A 20,543-nucleotide genomic window follows, 5' to 3' on the forward strand; every position below is an offset into this window, starting at 1 on the left:
ACCTCCTAATGAGAATTAATGTCTCACTCTCCTGAAATTCCCATGTGACTAAGTTTGTTTCTGTAACCAGCAGCTATCCGCTCGCTATGAATCCCCAGCTCCCACTGGATCACACATCATTGGGATCTGGAGTACTGTCATCTCTATCTTAGAATCCCCAAGAAACATGGCATTTGTGTTCAGTGTTTGCTAACCTTGAATTAAGTTCATACAACAAATTACTTATAAAGGATGCCCTGATGAGGCTTTTAGAATACCCTATTTTTTACTGTATTAATGTCCTAAATGTAAAGATAGCATAATACACATCAAGTGTAACAAATATTCATGCCTTCAAATGCTGATCAGATGTCACCTCCTCCAGGAAGCAAGATTGTACTATTCTGCTGCTGGGAGGTCGGTGCCCTCCTACACAGAAACCTGCTCACTTGTCTCTTCCCGAAACTGCCAGTTCTCTGAGTGCCAATTCTTTGTCTTGTATCTCTATATTCCAAATGGCTAACACATAGTACATGCTAATAAGCGTTTCCTAAAAGAAATAAAAAGGAGAATAGAAAACAAGACAGTTAAAAATAGTAATCTGATTAGAAAATGGGTAAAAGAAATGAATAGACATCTCACTGGAAAGTACATAAAGATGGCAAATAAGCACATGGAAAGATGTTCAACCTCATTAGCCACCAAGGAAACACACCTTCAAACCACAGTGAGGTATCACTGCATACCTTATCAGAATGGCGAAAATAAGGCTGGGTGCAGTGGTTCACACCTGTAATCCCAGCACTTTCGGAGGCCTAGGCGGGCGAATCATGAGGTCAGGAGTTCGAGACCAGCCTGGCCAACATGGTGAAACCCCACCTCTACTAATAATACAAAAAAATTAGCTGGGTGTGGTGGTGTGTGCCTGTAGTTCCAGCTACTTAGGAGGCTGAGGCAGGAGAACTGCTTGAACTGGGAGGCGGAGGTTACAGTGAGCTGTGATTGTGCCAATGCACTCCAGCCTTCGCGACAGAGTGAAACTGTGTCAAAAAAAAGAAAGGGAAAGGGAAAAGGAAAGGGAAAGGGAGGAAGGGAGGAAAGAAGGGAGGGAGGGAAGGAGGGAGGGAGGGAGGAAGGAAGGAAAGGAAGGAAGGAAAGGAAGGAAAGGAAAGGAAGGGAGGAAAGGAAGGAAAGGAAAGGAAGGGAGGAAAGGAAGGGAGAAAAGGAAAGAAGGGAAGGAAGGAAGGAAGGAAGGCAAAAATAAAAAATAGTGGCAACATCAAATAGTGGTAAGGATGTAGAAAAACGGAAACAAACACACATTTCTGAAGGGATAGAAGTGGTACAGTCACTAAAAAAACTAGAGTTTGGCAGTTTCTTCTAAAACTAAATATGCAATGACCATACGACCCAGCAATTCCACATTTGGGTATTTCTCCCAGAAAAATAAAAACTTATGTTTATACAAAAACAAGTACACGAATGTTCATAGCAGCTTTATTTGTGGTAACTAAAAACTGATGTTCTTCAAAAAGCCGATCCCAAAAGATTACATAGTGATTACATTCATTTTCATTTCTGTATTTATTTTACGAGACACAGTTTCGCTCTGTCGCTCAGGCAAGAGTGCAGTGGCTCGATCTTGGCTCACTGCAACCTCCACCTCCCATGTTAAGGGATTCTCGTGCCTTAGCCTCCTGAGTAGCTGGGATTACAGGCATGCACCACCACGCCCTCCTTAATTTTTGTATTTTTAGTAGAGATGGGGTTTCAGCATGTTGGCCAGGCTGATCTCGAACTCTTGACCTCAAGTGATCCACCTGCCTCAGCCTCCCCAAGTGCTGGGATTACAGGCTTGAGCCGCCATGCCCGGCTCTGTGGTTACATTTATGTAACAATTTTCTGAAATGATAGATTTTAGAAATGGAGGACATTATTAGTGGTTGCCAGGGGTTAGGGGATGGAGGTGTGGGGTGGGGGGATGTGTAGTTATAAAAGGAAAACACTAGGGATCCTTGTAGTGCTGGAACTATTCAGTACCTGGACTGTTGTGGTTGATATGTGAATCTACCCAGTTGATAAAATTATATAGAACTTAATACACACACACACACTTCCACACACAAAAAAACTAAGAAGTCTGAAAAAGATCAGTGGACTCTATCAATGTCCATACGATGGTTATATTATACTATAGTTTTACAAAATGTTTGGTACCAAAATTATCAAAATAGAAAATAACTTTTTCTTTTTTTAGACAGAGTCTTGCTCCCTAGGCAGGAGTGCAGTGGTATGACCTTGGCTCACTGCAACCTCCGCCTTCTGGGTTCAAGCAATTCTCCTGCCTTAGCCTCCTAAGTAGCTGGGATTACAGGTGCCCACCACCATGCCTGGCTAATTTTTTGTATTTTTAGTAGAGACGGAGTTTCGCCATGTTGGCCAGGCTGGTCTCGAACTCCTGACCTCAGGTGATCCACCTGCCTTGGCCTCCCAAAGTGCTGGGATTACAGGTGTGAGCCACTGCACCCGGCCGAAGATAATTTTTTAAAAACCCACCAAAATGTTACCATCGTGGAAACCTGGGAAAAGTAAACAAGGGACCTCTGTATTATTTCTTACAACTGCATGTGAATCTACAATACCTCAAAAAAAGTTAATTAAAGAAACAGAGAAAGACATGGGATAAAGAGTACCATGACTAAGTGAATGGGCTTTTTTTTTGGCAACTGTTAGGACTTAAAAAAAAAATTTATAATAGGCCAGGTTTTGGCCTCAGGGGGCTTATTGTCTAGTTGGATTAACAATGACTTCCAATTCAATAAAGGTTGGAGGAAGATGAGGGAGCTGTAGTTGGGACAGTGAGGAAAGATTCCAGAGGGAGGCAGGCCTAGAGCTGGGCCTGGGTGGGCAGGCTGAGAGGTGAAGGACAGGGATGGAGCCCAGAGGATGGTATGAGGCCCGTGGGTCCAGCTTTTGCCCTGCTCAGCCCTGTGGCACAAACAGTGGTGCTCAGGGGTACTGTGTACATTAACAATGTGTGCAGCCATTGCCACCATTTCTAGAACTCTTCATCTTCCAAAACTAAAACAATGTGCCCACTAAACACGAATTCTCCATTTCTTCCCTCTCTCAGCCCAACACCCAGCACTGTACTTTGTGCATCTATGACTCTATTTTAGATAATTCGTATAAATGAAATGAGACCAAACATTCATGCTTAGCCTTACAACGGTGATATGCTCTGAGAAAAGCATCATTAGACAGTTTTGTCATTGTGTGGACATCATAGAGTGTATTCACACAAACCTAGGTTGTGTAACGCTTACCTCACATGTAGGCTATATGGACAGCCTTTTGCTCCTGGGTTACAAACCTGTACAGCATTACTGTACTGAATACTGTAGCAAATTATAACACAATGGTAAGTATTTGTGCATCTAAACATAGAAAAGGTAATGCATTGCACTACAACATTATGACAGCTATGACGTCTCTAGGCATTAGAAATTTTTCAGCTCCATCATAATCTTAAGGGACAACCGTGGTATATTCCGTCCCTTATTGACTGAAACGTCTTTACACAGTGATGACTGTATTTGTCCTTTCATGTCTGGCTTATTTTACTTAGCATAGCGTCTTCTAGGTTCACCCATGTTGTAGCATGTGTCAGAATTTTGTTCCTTTTTAAGACTGAATCATATTCCACTGTATGTAGGCACTGCATTGTGTTTATTCATTTGCTGATGGGCCTTTAGGTTGTTTCCATTTTGGAGTTATTGTGGCTCATAAGTCTGCTGCTATGAACACTGGTTTGCAAGTATCTGTTCCAGTGCCTGGTTTCAATTCCTTTGGGTGTATATGTAGAAGTGGAATTGCTGGAACTTAAGGTAAATGTTTAGCTTTCTGAGGAGCTCCCACACAGCTTTCTGCAGCGCTGGCACCGTTTTGCATTCCCACCAACAATTCTCCACATTCTTGGCCAACACTTGTTATTTTCCTTTGTTGTTATTGTTTTTAATAGTAGTCATCCTAACGGGTGTGAAGGAGTATCTCACCGTGGTTTTGATTTGTATTTCCCCCAATGACTGCCTAGTGATGCTAAACATATTTTCATGTACATATTGACCTCTTTGGAGGAATTTCTATTCAAATCCTTTGTCTGCCTTTGAGGTTTTTTTCATTGTTAAGAATGTAAGTTTTGGCCGGGCGCGGTGGCTCAAGCCTGTAATCCCAGCACTTTGGGAGGCCGAGACGGGCGGATCATGAGGTCAGGAGATCGAGACCATCCTGGTTAATATGGTGAAACCCCGTCTCTACTAAAAAGTACAAAAAACTAGCCGGGCGAGGTGGCGAGCGCCTGTAGTCCCAGCTACTCGGGAGGCTGAGGCAGGAGAATGGCGTGAACCCGGGAGGCGGAGCTTGTAGTGAGCTGAGATCCGGCCACTGCACTCCAGCCTGGGCGACAGAGCGAAACTCCGTCTCAAAAAAAAAAATAAAAAATAAAAAATAAAAAAAATAAAAAAAGAATGTAAGTTTTAAAATGGAGATATCATCACTTGGAATTTGAAACCAGTGGGCTAGACTGCCCCATGGGCAAGATTAACCAATAATTCTGCTTAAGTCAAAGCATTTGGTAAAGCAGAGGAGGGGCCATTTTCATAAGAATCTGAGAAGAAGATCTGCGCACCCATCATGAGGGCAAAGGGTCTGAAGTGAATCTTAAGTCCCCCCTCCCCTGCTGCCTGGTAACCTCCTCTTCGGCCTTTAAAAACCCAGTGAAACCCCAGTTCCCTCCTCGGTGCCACCTCTAGGCCTGGACAGAGTCTTATCACTCACCAGACTGCATGACAATGACTTGTTTCCCTCTCTACTTTCCCCACTAGTAAAGCTCCTTAAGGGTGGGCCAAGGTTGATTACATGCAATACACACCAAATACACATACAATCCCAGGCTGATTCTCCAGACTTTCCACAGCTATCCCTGAATCATGTAGTATTAGCTGGGCCACCTAATTCCTTAGTTCTTCTTATTTTTCAGTGATAGCAGAGATGACATGGGTCCAGAGGTGTGACTTGCAAAAGTCCTTGGCTGAAACATTCAGTATATAAAGAAAATGCTCTCATGTGATTTAAAAAATAGGACCCACTGCAGACATGGGCAGGTCTGGTGGGTCAGTGTTCACTGGCACCGTCTAAATAGCAGGTCATGCTTTGCCGGGAAGGGGCAGTGGTTCTACACGAGGACATTGCCCTTGTGTTTTAGGTAAAAAGGGAGCCAAACAGACCAACAAACACTTGGCTTTTCTTCATGAAGTAGGTCATACACCAGTAGCAACTCTCTGATTCTTCCCTCAAACAACTCTAAGAGGTGGTATCCCTTCCCTGTATCATCACACTTGTCCGCTCCCACTGCAGCCCATGCCAATCCTGCTGCATCCCACCCCAGGAAGGTCAATCAGATGAAAGTCAGAAAAAGCACATGGTGAAAAGGGGTGAGCATGTCCATATCAGAGTTCCAGGTGACATCTCTGAAGGTTCCGTGATTCTGAGACTGGCTGGCTCTTACCCTAACAGAACTCACAAATATAAATCAGCAAACACAGGCTCACCACTTTAGGCTGCACCATCCACAGCTGACTCTCATCAATAACAGATTCCATGCAAAAACAAACAAACTAGGTGTGGGAGGCAGAGGCCCCAGCTTCAGAATGAGACCTGCTATTACGGTGTTAAAGATTATAAAGGCCGGGCGTGGTGGCTCACACCTGTAATCCCAGCACTTTGGGAGGCTGAGGCAGTCAGATCACCTGAGGTCAGGAGTTCAAGATCAGCCTGGCCAACATAGTGAAACTCCGTCTCTACTAAAAATACAAAATACAAATATTAAAAAATACAAAAAAATTAGTCAGGCATGGTGGCACATGCCTGTAGTCCCAGCTACTCAGGAGGCTGAGGCACAAGAATCGCCTGAACCCGGGAGGTGGAGGTTGCAGTGAGCCAAGATCGTGTGTGCCTGTGCCTGGGTGACAGAGTGAGACTCCGTCTTAAAAAAAAAAAAAGACCATTCAGGGGCTTTTGAATGAAATCTGCTCTAACCACACAAAGACCTAAGATCAAAGCCACTGAAAACACTACTATTTGCCAGGCACCAAAATTATCTGTAGAATTGTAGAGAATGGAGACAGATATAGTTCCTCCTGTGAATTCATGCTTCATATTAAATGAACTGTACAGTGCTTTTTTCTTCTCCCTTAAAATTGCTTTTATGTTAAATAACCAAATAAACATGGAAAGTTATCAGCTTCAAAGTCTTTAACCACAATGTATGATCGAGATCCAGCCATCTGGAACTAAGATTCACGTTTGAGCTCAATAAGCACTGAGGATCTAAGGATCAGATGAAAGGTGCCTAGTCAACAGCAAAGGACCACATGCAGGATGTTGCTGTAATTGGGAAGGCAGGGCTCCACTAGGTGTTAGGCGAGATATGGTTAAGCTTGAGCAAAAAGTACAACAGACTATTTCTTTCTTTTTTTCTTTTTCTGTCATTTCTATGATAACACGAACGGCAGGCACCTGTCCCTGAAGAAGACCTGACTTTATTTAGAGACAGACTTACTACATAAAGGTAAAGTGACATGAGGTCCAGATCACTTTCCAGTACTTCAGCAATAACAATGAAAAAGGGAGGGAGGGAAGGAGAAAAAGAGAAGAAAAAGTGACAGATGGGCAAGTGCAGCAAAACTTGAAAATGTAGAATCTGCTCACTGATACTGTACTAGTCTCTCTACATCTGTGAATGTTTGAAACTGTTCACAGTAAAACTTAATTTTAAAAAGATACATAGGTTTACGCCTGTAATCCCAGCACTTTGGGAGACTGAGGCAGGTAGATCACAAGGTCAAGAGTTCAAGACCAGCCTGACCAACATGGTGAAACCCTGTCTCTACTAAAAATACAAAAACTAGCTGGGCATGGTGGCACGCACCTGTAATCCCAGTTACTTGGGAGGCTGAGGCAGGAAAATCGCTTGAACCCAGGAGACAGAGGTTACAGTGAGTAGAGATGGTGCCACTGCACTCCAGGCTGGGTGACAGAGCGAGACTCTGTCGCAAAAACAAACAAACAAAACAACATCAAAAACATTAGTTGGGTGCAGTGGTGTGTACCTGTAGTCCCAGCTACTCAGGAGACTGAGGTGGGAGGATCAGTTGGGCCCAGCAGTTCAAAGCTGCAGTGAACCATGATTGCACCACTGTACTTGGGCCTGGAGGACAGAGAGAGACCCTGCTTCTTAAAAAAAAAAAAAATGGTTGGGGGGATACATAGCAACTTGTCAAATTCCAATATGGTACCACTAGAGAAAGCCAGTCCCAGCGCTTGGTGCTACACCTGTAAGGGATCAGAGAAGGGCACTCCTTGCATTTCTGGATTCCAGAGTCAGGATCCTGCAGTTGCAGGGGCTCCCTGCCTTCATGCTAGAAACAGGCGAGCAGAGGACTCAGACTACAGTGGTTACAAGAAACACAGCACCTGAGGTTCCAGACAGCCTGAGGCTTAGCTCCTCCAGCACCCTCTCCAGACCCAAAGCGTCCTGGGTGTCCTGGTCTGGATCAGCCTAAATGAGCACAGGCAAAAAGCAACAGAGATCTGCAGCATGTGTCAGGCAGGGCACACCTCAAAAGCAAGCAGTTTGCCACCTCCTTCCCCGCAGATGCACTTTTGTATCAGACACATTGGTGTTTCAGCACTCAACAGTACTTGAGTTGCCTGATTATTCAGGTCTCAATAAACCACAGTGCAAACCTGCTTACTTCTCTCTCCATCTTCTGCTCTCCTGCAGGCAAAAGATACTTGAATAACACTGCACCTCGGTTCCCAGCCACAGGAGACTCAGAATGCCCTCCCTCCCCACCCCCCACACACACGTGCACGGACACACACATGCATGCACGCACGCTAACCAGGGGAGGTGGACTTCAACCTGGTGAGAGGTGCTGAAACTCAATGTACCTCCTCACAGGAACCAATGGGAATGTTCGTATAAGTTTGGCGCCGTGTTGAGGGTTAAAATAAACAGTAGCACAAAAAGGATGAAGAGTAAGGAGAGTTGATGGCCGTGACCAGAACAGAAAGGAAAAAACTCCCACTATTCACATATTTTCTTGTGCCCTCTTGGTAAAGGACCAGGCATCAAAATGCCAGCTCTGGGTGATACATGCTGAGCAAATTCTTTCTTGTCCATTTAGGACTGCAGAGGAGCTGCCCAGAATCAGGCTTTTGCTCCCTCTGATCAGAGGCCTTTTCTCCTCCCTAAACCAATGTCTGCAGTGCCCACAACGCCTATGGCACGAAGATATTTCAGTGGATTTTTCTTTACTCTTCTGATATTTCTTCTGGTGGTATACCTTTTAAAATTTTACCTTAAAAAAAATTATATAAGCCCAGGAATTCAAGATGGGCCTGGGCAACATGTGAAACCCCATCTCTACAAAAAATACAAAATTAGCTGGGTGTGGTGGCGTGCGCCTGTAGTCCCAGGTGGGTAAGGTGGAAGGACCACTTGAGCCCAGGACGTCGAGGCTGCAGTGAGATGAGATTGTGCCACTGCACTCCAGCCTGGGCAACAAAGCAAGACCCTGTTTAAAAATATATATATATAGGCCGGGCGCGGTGGCTCAAGCCTGTAATCCCAGCACTTTGGGAGGCCGAGACGGGCGGATCACAAGGTCAGGAGATCGAGACCATCCTGGCTAACACAGTGAAACCCCGTCTCTACTAAAAATACAAAAACTTAGCCGGCTGAGGTGGCAGGCGCCTGTAGTCCCAGCTACTCGGGAGGCTGAGGTAGGAGAATGGCGTGAACCCGGGAGGCGGAGCTTGCAGTGAGCTGAGATCCGGCCACTGCACTCCAGCCTGGGTGACAGAGCGAGACTCCGTCTCAAAAAAAAATAAAAATAAAAAAAAAAAATAATAAAAAAATAAAAATAAAAAAATATATATATATATGACTGGGTGCAGTGGCTCATGCCTGTAACCCCAGCACTTTGGGAGGCTGAGGTGGGCAGATCACAATGTCAGAAGATGGAGACCATCCTGGCCAACATGGTGAAACCCTGTCTCTACTAAAAATACAAAAATTAGCCAGGCGTGGTAGCATGCACCTGTAGTCCCAGCTACTCGGGAGGCTGAGGCAGAATTGCTTGAACCCGGGAGGCGGAGGTTGCAGTGAGCCGAGATCGCGCCACCACACTCCAGCCTGGCAACAGAGCGAGACTCCATCTCAAAACACAAAACAAAACAAAACAAAACAAAACAATCCCACAAAACAAACAAGTAAAAATATCTATGATACATGTTTTAAAAAACCCAAAAAACTATAAAAAGGTACAAAGCAAAGAATAAAAGCCTCTCTCCCTCCTGACTCCCAACCACATTTCCCAGAGATGACCACTGTTAAATTCCATGGTAGCCTTCAAGACATATTTCAGGTTTATATTAATAAGCACTTATAAATATTTAAAATATTTTCTCCCTGCTATGAATTTTCCTACTATTAACCCAGAGGGTGATGAGGAAAATTTCATAATATTTATTTAAGTTCCACATATCAAAAAATGTGGTTTAAAAAATACAGGAAAGTACCTACTGGACATATGTTATATAACATAACTGAACTATACTTAGTTAAGCTAACAAAATCAGCTTAAAAATTAAAATGTATTATAGCAAATAAAGAAAGGCCAGTCTCATTTTTCTCTTAAGATGTCCAGGCATGTAATTTTTTTTTTAAAAGATGGTCTTGTTCTGTTGCCCAGGCTGGAGTGCAGTGGCACGATCTCGGCTCACTACAACCTCTGCCTCCTGGGTTCAAGCAATTCTTCTGCCTCAGCCTCCCAAGTAGCTGGGATTATAGGCACACGCCACCACGCCTGGCTAATTTTGGTATTTTTAGTAGAGACAGGTTTTCACCATGTTGGCCAGACTGGTCTCAAACTCCTGACCTCAGGTGATCTGCCTGCCTCGGCCTCCCAAAATGCAGGGATTACAGGGGTGAGCCACCACGCCCGGCCCAGGCATATAAGGGTTTTAACAACATATTTTATAGACTTAAAGACAGCTATAAGCCAAAGCTCAGATCAAACAAATCATTAAGTTATGCCAGCTACTTCCACTGATAATTAAATATCCAATTTAAAGAGCATGCTCAATTTACTCATTCTAATCCTTAAGGAAAAATTTAGCTGAAAAAGTTCTTACAGAAATAAAAAGAACACATACTGAGGCTGAGTATGTATTTGAATGTATCTGTTTTTTGTTGTCAGTATGTTTGAATGAAGACCTAGAGAAAACAGGGCAACATTCACTTTCAAGAGTGGGAGAATGAAGTAGAGCAGGAATAGAATCAGTATATAAATCCTGTCAACATTTATTAGCATTTGCAAATCGGACTCACAAAACCTCAGCCTAATCAGACTGGATTTTTGCACGTCATGGCAACAGCATACATCATTGTTTCTGGAGGGATCAGCTGCAGCAGCCTCCTACGGTCCTTTGGTGACAAGGCTTTAATGACTCCATAAATGTATGCTGCCCAGCTGCTGCCTGCTTAATGAGACGACCATTTCCACTTGAGGGAACCTGCTCAGCAGCCAGTTGTCACCTAACATTCACAGGAGACCACGCTGGTCTCTTTCAGAACTACCAGGATCAAAGAGTTACACGAGTTCTATGGTTCCTACAACATAGCAGCATACTGTTTGATTTAGGACTTGAAACACTTTTCTCTCTTTTCAAGAATATACCCTTCTCTGCCAGAAGGTTGTTACTTCTCAGATTAAAGATGTGAAAGGAAACCTTCCAAGGCTCATCTTAATTGGACAAATACATCATCACTTTAGTACACAGGGATTGGATGACAAAAGCTAATCCGGGTATGGAATATGGCAAGGAGGATTCACTAAGAGGATGGAGGAGAGAATTACATTTACTGAACTCTGGCAAGTGCCAGATGCCTTACATCCTTGCCATTCAAATACAGTCAATGAATCACAGCCTGGCAATCACTTGGGAGCTGGTTACCACTGCAGAATCTCGGATGATCCCCGGATGATTTGTGTGCATGGTCAAGCTTGAGAAGCACCGCGCTAAGTTATAAGGCTTTATTTAATTCTCACAGTCCTTTGAAGAAAACATTATTTCCATACTTCACAGGTAAGAAAACTAAGACACAAAGTTTCCTTCCTTCTTTTCCTCCTCATTACAGAAAGGATTTGCAGGGGAAAGGGGCATGCCCAAGTTTCTGAGTTGGTCATCGGGAAAGCTGGTGTTCAAGGGTGCACCTACTGCACCCAAAGGCCTGTGCTCTTTCCACCTTCCCCCACCGCCCCAGGCTCCTTGAATGATGGTCAGACTCCACCTAGAACCCTGTTTAGGAACTGGTGCTGCATGCACGCATTCATCCACTCATCCATTTATTTATTGAGCTAGAGTCTTGCTCTGTCACCCAGGCTGGAGTGCAGTGGTATCATCTCGGCTTACTGCAACTTCCACCTCCCAGGTTCAACCAATTATCATGCCTCAGCCTCCCAAGTAGCTGGGATTACAGGTGTGCACTGCCACACCTGGCTAAGTTTTTGTATTTTTAGTAGAGACGGGGTTTCATCATGTTGGCCAGGCTGGTCTTGAACTCCCGACCTAAGGTGATCCGCCCACCTCAGCCTCCCAAAGTGCTGGGATTACAAGCCTGAGCTCACACCTGTAATCCCAGCACCTTGGGAGGCCGAGGAGGGTGGATCACGAGGTCAGGAGATTGAGACCATCCTGGCCAACATGGTGAAACCCTGTCTCTACTAAAAATACAAAAAAAAATTAGCGGGGCATGGTGGCAGGCACCTGTAGTCCCAGCTACTCAGGAGGCTGAGGCAGGAGAATGGCATGACCCTGGGAAGCGGAGCTTGCAGTGAGCTGAGATCACACCACTGCGCTCCAGCCTGGGTGATGGAATGAGACTCCATCTCAAAAACAAAAACAAAGAACAAAAAACAAGCCTGAGCCACCGCACCAGGCCTGGTACTGCATTTGAAAATGCAACCTGTGGCATGTATGAGGGTGAGTGGTAAGTTTCAGTCATATATGTCTATCAGAATGACTAAAAACAAAAGTAAAAACCACAAAAATGCTAAGTGCTGGTGAGGCAACAGGAACTCTCACACACCGCTAGTGGGAACGCACAATGGTACGGCCACCACGGAAAGCAGGTTGGCAGTTTCTACTAAAATGAAAGAATCCCACTCCAAGGCCTTGGCCTAGGGGAAAGGAAAATATGCCCACACAGACTTGGATGCAGATATCTATTAGCAGCATTATTTGTAATAGTCAAAAACTAGGAACAACCCATTTGTTCATTAACTGATAAATGAATTGAGATACATCCACAGACTGGAACACTACACAGCAACTTATGTTAAATAAAGACTTTGTATGTACGATTTCATTTTTATAAAATTACAGGAACAGCAAAACTTTAAAGACAGAAGGCAGATGGGTGTTTGTTGGGGCTGGTGATGGGGACTGGGATCCTCTTCAAAGGGACATGAGAAAACTTTTACTAGAAGCGTGATGGAAACGTTCTGTACTGTGATTGCAAGGGTGGTTACACAACTCTACACAATCACTCAAATTCACCAGACTGTACACAGAATGGGTGAGTTTTATTATACATAAATTATAACAATGAAGCTGGAGGGAGGAAAAGGGGAATTTAGACAAGTGGCTGGTAACTATATAAATACAGGTATATCTCAACAGCTTTCACTATAGTAACAATAATCAGTCTAAACACAAAGGAAAGGCCAGGCGTAGTGGCTCATGCCTGTAATTCCAGCACTCTGGGAGGCCCAGGCGGGTGGATCACTTGAGGCCAGGAGTTTGAGACCAGCCTGGGCAACATGGCAAAACCCCTTCTCTACTAGAAACACACACTAAAATTAGCTGGGCATGGTGGCACATGCCTATCATCCCAGCTACTTGGGAGGCTGAGGCAGGAGAACTGCTTGAACCCAGGAGGCAGGGACTACGATGAGCTGAGATCGTGCCACTGCACTCCAGCCTGGGCGACAGAGGGAGACTCTGTCTCAAAAAATTAAATTAAATTAAATAAAACAAAATACAAAGGAGAAATACAGTAGCAATGAAAATATAAAATGTTTTGAAATAAACTTTAAGAGACTGTAACAGAAGATTTAAACAAATTGCAATCTACCCAGTTCTTAGAAGGCAGACTGTATTATAAAAATATCATTTAATCTCAAACTAATCTGTAAAGCTAAGAAAACCACAATCAAAATACCAAGTATTAGAACTTGGCAAAGTGAAATTCTTTTTTATTTTTGAGACAGGATCTCACTCTGTCCCCCAGGCTAGACTGCAGTGGCACGATCTCGGCTCACTGCAACCTCTGCCTCCCAGGCTCAAGCGATTCTCCTACCTCAGCCTCCCAAATAGCTGGGATTGCAGGTGCATGCTACCGCACGCCTGGCTAATTTTTGTACACACCCGGTCAGCAAAGTGAATTTAAAAGTACATTTGGAAGGATATATCATAAGTTTTAAAGTGTTTAAAAAAGAATAGTAGGGAGAAATTTGCTTTATCAGATATTGAACTACATTATAGTGCTGAAATTTTCAATATCTGATAAAACAGTGGCTAGAACTGGAACCAAAAGATTCATAAAACAGAACTAAATTCAAAAATCCCCAAACATATCTATGCATATAAAATACTTCAGTATATGATAAAGGTGGCATTTCAAATAAGTGGGGAAAGAATGGATTAGTCAATAAAGGGGGTTGACAACACTTTCTTGCCCTTTCTCCCCAAAAGCATAATAAAGTGTGGGTGAAACTGTACTAATACATGAACACCTCTTATAGATCATTAAGGAAAAGACAAACATCCCCATTGAAAAACAGGCTTATAGAAGGAGGATCCCAAGATCTACGCCCCAGAATCTCGTCCCAAAGCCTAGCACCAAAACAGCAAAGCAGTCCCCCTTCAAGAAAACTGAAGGCACCCGGGCATGGTGGCTCACGCCTGTAATCTCAGCACTTTGGGAGGCCCAGGCAGGCAGATCACGAGGTCAGGAGTTCGAGACCAGCCTGACCAACATGGTGAAACCCTGTCTCTACTAAAAATACGAAAATTAGCCGGGCATGGTGGCACGTGCCTGTAATCCCAACTACTCGGGAGGCTGAAGCAGAAGAATCACCTGAACCTGGGAGGCGGAGGTTGCAGTGAGCCAAGATCATGCTATTGCACTCCAGCCTGGGCAAGAGAGTGAGACTTCATCTCAAAACTCCTCCATGGCCAAGCACACATCAGACAGCGAGAGCTGCCCGCCGTGCCTGCACTTTTACCCTTCCTCGGCCATCCTCTCGCCCAGACCTTTATCTTCAAAGGAACCAAGATCCCCCAGCCTGCCCCGAGGTGCCTCTGGAGCTACCCTCCTGCCCTTCCTCCTCCCACCACCAAACTTCTGCAGGACTTTCATCTACTGCCCAGCTTCTCCTCTACCCGGCCTGTAAGTGTTTGGCTTCTGAGCCTCCCTCCCATCAATCCCACTCTCACCACTGACTTTCTGGTTGCCAGGTGCCTCACCTTTTATTTTCTTTCTTTGTTTTTAATGGTGCTACAGCAATTTATCAGTGTTCTTGAAATTCCATTCCGTGGATCCCAGGACCCCAGCGCCCTCCTGGTTTGTGGTCTTGCCCACTCTCTCCTAGGATAGATATTTTAAAAGATCCTGCTCTTATTCCTCAGCTCTTTTACCCTTCTGTCCTCTCCAGCTCAGCAAAAGCACTCATACCTGGGGCTTCCTGCTATCTCCCCCAATTCAGAAAAGAATTCCCAGCACTCTCTCTTCCGCCTTGACTCTGTCTCTCCAACTCAGTTCATATTTTCAATTGCCTTCTGGCCATTCTCTCTCTCTTCTTTTTGAGATGGGGTCTCACTCTGTCACCCAGGCTGGAGTGCAGTGGCGTAATCATAGCTCACTGCAGCCTCGATCTCCTGGGTTCAAGCAATCCTCCCACTTCAGCCTTCTGAGTAGCTGGGATCACGGGCATGCAGCACCACGCTCAGCTAATTTTTCTGCAGAGATGAGGCCTCACTATGTTAGCAAGGCTGGTCTCGCAACTCCTAGCCTCAAGCAATCCTGCCTCAGCCTCCCGAAGTGCTGATTACAGGTGTGAGCCACTGCCCGGCACTATTCTCTCTTAACCACACACTAGGATCCCCGACTCATAGTTCTAAAGCCAGATTTTGCTGTCTTACTTAATATGCTCACCATTACCCATGTTGCTCAGGCCCTAAGCCCAACATCATGTCCACCCCCAATCTACAAGTGGCCACTTTGACTTACCACATTCTCCCCTGGAAAGTCTCTGTTAGCTTTCCTCCCCATTTTACCTTCCAACACCACCTTGGCTTGCCTCTTTTTTTAAAAAAATGACTCCCCAAACTACAGCAGTTGCTTTTTGTTGATCTTCTTGCCCCTTAACTCCATCCTTTCCATCCAACCTGCACCATGTTGGGAGACAATTCTCCATGAATATCTCACATCCTGCACTGTCTGGGTCTCTGAGCAAAGACATTTACATCAATTTTAAGACTGTTTCTATAATGAGCCTTTCCAGGGTAGTCAACCTGGGAGAGAGCTCCCTCCAGAGAGGTTCTAGGTGGTAAAGATCAAGACCTCACCTTCTCCTCCTCAGAGGTTTACATTCCTAAGATAAGGTCTCTCCAGAGAGAAGTATGCGCAGGCCACCACCAGCTCACAACAAGATGGACGCGTAGTTCTGGGGTCCCTTTCTTGTAATGCATCCCACTGCATGTACAGGCAGTAACATCTGGCCTTCATTATGTTGCCCCGTGGGGCTTGGGCCTTGGGGAATCAAACTGGACTACCTTGTTAACTTCTAAGTTGGGTAAAATCTCAGACCCTAGAGTTTCTGACTTAACACATCACCACCAAATTATCTTTCTGAAGATCTGCTTTGGCCACGTGATTTCCCTGCTTGAAATCCTTCAATGGCTTCCCACTACAGAATACAGTTCTTACCTGTCACCTTTCCAGCTGGTCCTCTCACTTCTTCCTTATGTAAACCCTGTGCTCCTGTCAATCTGGACCCCAGGATGTGTTCCATACACAGGCATTCATATACTGCCTCATGTTTCTGGACATGCCTGAACGCTATACTTAGATTGCAGAAGAGATAAAATTTTACCCATGAAGCACCAGTGCCTAGGCTGCCACCGTTTCCTTCTTCCAGTATGTTGCCATGGCTTCTTCTGGGTAGGCTGATGGGAAGACAGCCTGCTCTCTGCTGTAGTCATAACGAGATGAACTGATGACCAGTGCTGGGGCCCAAGGTGACTGTGCTCTGGTTGGACATCTGGAAAATGAACTGCCCCTGAGAATGCTTGGCTTGAAACTGTCCAACAGGATAGCTCTCAATTTGATGGCAGCCAAAAAACCTACAGAGCTCCTCTCTTTAAGAAGTGTCAGGGGGTAAGGAGAGGCAACTCATCTAGTGAATAAGTGAGTTGTAATTTTGGTTCTTCCCTAAGCTCTACATCTTAGTCTTAGCTTGTCCCACATTTCTGGGTGTTCTTGCAATAAATTCCCAAGCAAAGACAACATGGGCATGTATTTTCTTGCAGCCTCAACTGCTTAATTCAAGTGCTCTCCCCACTGATCTCTGAGACATGTGTACAAAGACGTTGGTGGATGCATTTTATTGTGGTGGACACAATAAAAATGTGTTCACTAGTATGGGCTGGTTAAGTGATCACATTCATCAAATATAAGATACATCCCAATTTCAGAGACATTAAAATATCAATCAAATGGCCTACAGTAGTTACGTGATATAGTTGATTGTTCTAATATGTGAAAAAATGTGGGTCTTAGACTTGGAGAACTAAGGTATGGTGTATTCACACAGTGGACTACTTTGCAGCTGGGGTAGGTAATGGCATAAAAGGAGGTGTGTGTTGTGTTACCTGTAAAAACCTGTGCTTGAAAAATAAACAGTTTTAAACTAGGGGGTGAACACACGCATATAGTTTAAGTATTTTTACAGCTTTTTGTATGTCTAAGATATGTTATATACTTTTCTTTTTTTTTCCCAAGCTGGAGTCTTGGAAAAGTCCAAGGCTGGAGTGCAGTGGCTTGATCATGGCTCACTACAACCTCCACCTCCCAGGTTCAAGCAATTATCCTGCCTCAGCCTCCCAACCATCTGGGATTACAGGCACCTGTCACATCTGGCTAATTTTTGTATTTTTAGTAGAGATGGGGTTTCACCATGTTGGCCAGGCTGGTCTTGAATTCCTGACCTCGTGATCCACCCGCCTCAGCCTCCCAAAATGCTGAGATTACAGGCATGAGCCACTGTGTCCAATATGTTATAATTATACATATACATTCCGATATGCTATAAAGTTATACCCAGCCAATATGTTATACATTTTTCTCCAAATAGGACTAGCAACATTTTTATGTTATACATTTTTATGTTATACATTTTGTTATACATAACAAATTATGTTATACATTTTTTCTAACTGGGCCTAGCAACCTGCTTTATCTCCCCTGTTCTGTGGGAGACCTCGTGTTCAAGTGATAGCTTAAAAATCAATTCTCAGCTGGTCGCGGTGGCTCACGCCTGTAATCCCAGCACTTTAGGAGGCCAAGGCGGGCAGATCATCCGACGTTAGGGGTTCGAGACCAGTCTGGCCAACATAGTGAAACCTCATCTCTACTAAAAATACAAAAATTAGCCGGGCGTGGTGACAGGCGCCTGTAATCCCAGCTACTCTGGAGGCTGAGGCAGGAGAATCGCTTTAACCCAGGAGGCGGCAGTGCACCGAGATAGTGCCACCACACTCCAGCCTGGGGACAGAGTTAGCCTCTGTCTCAAGAACAAAAAAATAAAAAATAAAAAAATAAAAATAAATAAAAAGACAAAAACAAATCAATTCTATAAAGGAGTTGAGAGAAACATTCACTGTCCCTTATCTCTACATGTTGCTTATCAGAATAAAAAAAAATTCCAGCAACATCAGTCATGGGCACAAAGCCAACTCGCAAACATTTACAGAACTCGATGATTACCCAAAACTCAGCTTGCTTTCTCAATACTACTGACTTTAGTTTCACTTAGCCACAGGTGTGTCTAGAGTTAAACAAGGTCAACTTTACAAAAAGATATTTGGGCATAGTTTTTAAAAAACTTAAAAGTGTGTGTGCGCGCGCGCGTTTGGTGGGGCATTTCAATATAAATGCCTTAAACACAACCTTCCTGACTATTTTATAAAATGGGTTGAATCTTTAAGGACACATATTTCCTAAAACCTCGACTGATACACAGAGTGCAAACTTGGGAGCCAGACTAGACCGCCTCAGAATCATGCCAGCTGTGTGGCACTGGAAAGTCACCTAACTTTGCAGCGCCTACCTTCACCTCTGTAAAATGGGAGACATTTATGGATGCTGTAAAGATCTGAAATTTTAAACTCAGTAATGCGCCTGGCACATATTAGACGCGGGTGTTTCGTTTGTCTTGGCAAAGGCTTCGGGTTTTGGGCCAATAGCCTTGCTGCCTCTGGAGCAAGCATCTCTCCTTGCACCCTACCCTCTGGGGCATTTAAAAATTACCTCAACTCTACTCTCAATTATTTCCAGTTCAGCATTTATGTGCAGGTTACAAAGCCGAGGAAACTGAGGTTCTAGCCTTTGGGTATCTTCTAAACTAACACAGCACGTACAGAAATTTTTTTAAGTTTGGTGGAGGAATCGGCAGCACAAGGCAAGCGGCGTTCTGTTCACAGACCTGGGAATCAGAACTCTGGGCGCCACGGCCTCCAGGCGCCTCTCGGCTCCCCGCAGACTTCCTGCCCCAGGGGGAGGGGCGGTCAGCTTGCTGCAGAAAGCCGCCGGACCCCCTGCACCCCGCCTTGCCGCCCCCCACTCCCACTCTCTGGAATGGGGAGCGAAGGGTCTAGGCGATAGCACTTACCAGCGCGAAGTGCACCAGCGCGTCGTAGCAGAGCCAGATGAGCGCCCCGCGGTCGGCCACACCCCGCCCGCGGCCCAGGCGCAGGCCCAGAGCGCAGCCCGCCGCCAGCAGCGCGGCGCACAGCAGGAGCGACCCGCCAGCCTCGGCCCCCAGCTCCCACTCAGCGCCCATGCTTCCGGCTCCCGACGCCAGCGGCCCGAGACCAGGCGGCAGAGGAAAGCCGGGAGAGAAACGACGGGGCGGGGCTGGCCGGAAAGGGGCGGAGCCGGATGGCCAAAGAGGAGCGGAGCTGAATGGCCAAGGCGGTCCGGGGAGGCACGGGGCTCCTCTGCAGGGTCGGGACCAGCGCTAGTATTCCCTGCCCGCCACGCACCCTCGCCAGCCTGCTGAGCCCAGAGGTTTTGTCAGGTCCCGCGCATGGAGGTTCCCTAGGAGGACCGTGCTCACCAACTTGCTCAACTCCCTCGACCAAACCTGTTCCCAAACCAAGCCTGGAGGATTGGTAATAGGGCCACACCCTTTGATGTTGTTTGATTTTTAACAAGGCTCAAACTTTAAGCCACAAAGTGAAGCCCAGGTAGTGGAAATTTTGCCAGTAGACTGGGGCAGAATTTTAGAGGCGAAAGGTTTCAATTAGGCTCCTGCAAGCCTTACCAAGGAGGTGGGGGGGGGGGTTAAGGGTGTTTTCAGCCACCAGCCGGCTTAAAGCCCTTGTGGCCTACTTTGACAATCTTTGCATTTCTCCAGAAAAGTAGAAGTGTGGGTGAGAGGAGCGGTAAGTCCTATTGGCTTGGCGATAGATGTGTTTCACCTGTGGCAGGCCAGGTCTCACTATCGCAGGCCTCCATCACACCTGTTTCAGCACTGACTGACTGGTTAAGTTAAATATTAAAAGCTGAAAGAGTCAGTGCCCATATACAAAGGCTGGAATGTAACAAAAGCCCACGAAGTTTTGCCTAGGCCTTTCTTGGGCCTTGAAGCATGACAAGATAACGAAGGAATTCTTAACAGGACCCGTTTAGGATTAAACAAGTTTTATTGGGGGATCTGAAGAAACTCCCCAGGCCTCCACAAACAAGTTTATCGGGGGTCTGGAGGAATTCCACAAGCCTCCATGATTTTAGCAGGAGACAAAATAAGGGTAATCATCCCAGCACCCAGACCCATTTAGATTAAGTAAATTTACTGAAGCTCCAGAGGAAGGTCTTCAGGATTAGAAGTTGTTAATCACTTGTGTCTTTAGATGAATGCACTCTTACACGTAGAGATACAGCTTAGAAGGTATATACACGCTGGAAAAACTTTGTAATTATGAGTTGGTCTGGCAATAATTTCCAGACCTTCTCCCTGTAACCGGTTGCAGAAATAAAAACTCTTCTTCCGCGGTTCATCTGCACCTTGTTAATTGGGCTGCCCAACCCCCAGTTTGGTCCGAGAACAAACCTACATTATTTAACTTCACAACCCTATGAGGTCAGTGAA

The 20,543-nt window shown here is 45.2% G+C and overlaps 1 protein-coding gene across 1 annotated transcript in view; it reads right to left on the reverse strand.

Moving 5' to 3' along the window:
- The window catches only part of EBPL (EBP like), a 30,991-nt gene extending 11,597 nt beyond the window's left edge, over window positions 1–19,394 (reverse strand). Inside the window, exon 1 of the mRNA XM_003913885.4 lies at window positions 19,062–19,394. Within this exon, the coding sequence (XP_003913934.1) occupies window positions 19,062–19,232 (171 nt within the window). The 5' untranslated portion in view covers window positions 19,233–19,394. The remainder of the gene's footprint in view (window positions 1–19,061) is intronic.
- Between the last annotated feature and the right edge of the window lie 1,149 nt (window positions 19,395–20,543).

The sequence above is a fragment of the Papio anubis genome, chromosome 15, assembly GCF_008728515.1.
Source record: "Papio anubis isolate 15944 chromosome 15, Panubis1.0, whole genome shotgun sequence".
In the NCBI taxonomy this organism is placed as follows: Eukaryota; Metazoa; Chordata; class Mammalia; order Primates; family Cercopithecidae; genus Papio; species Papio anubis.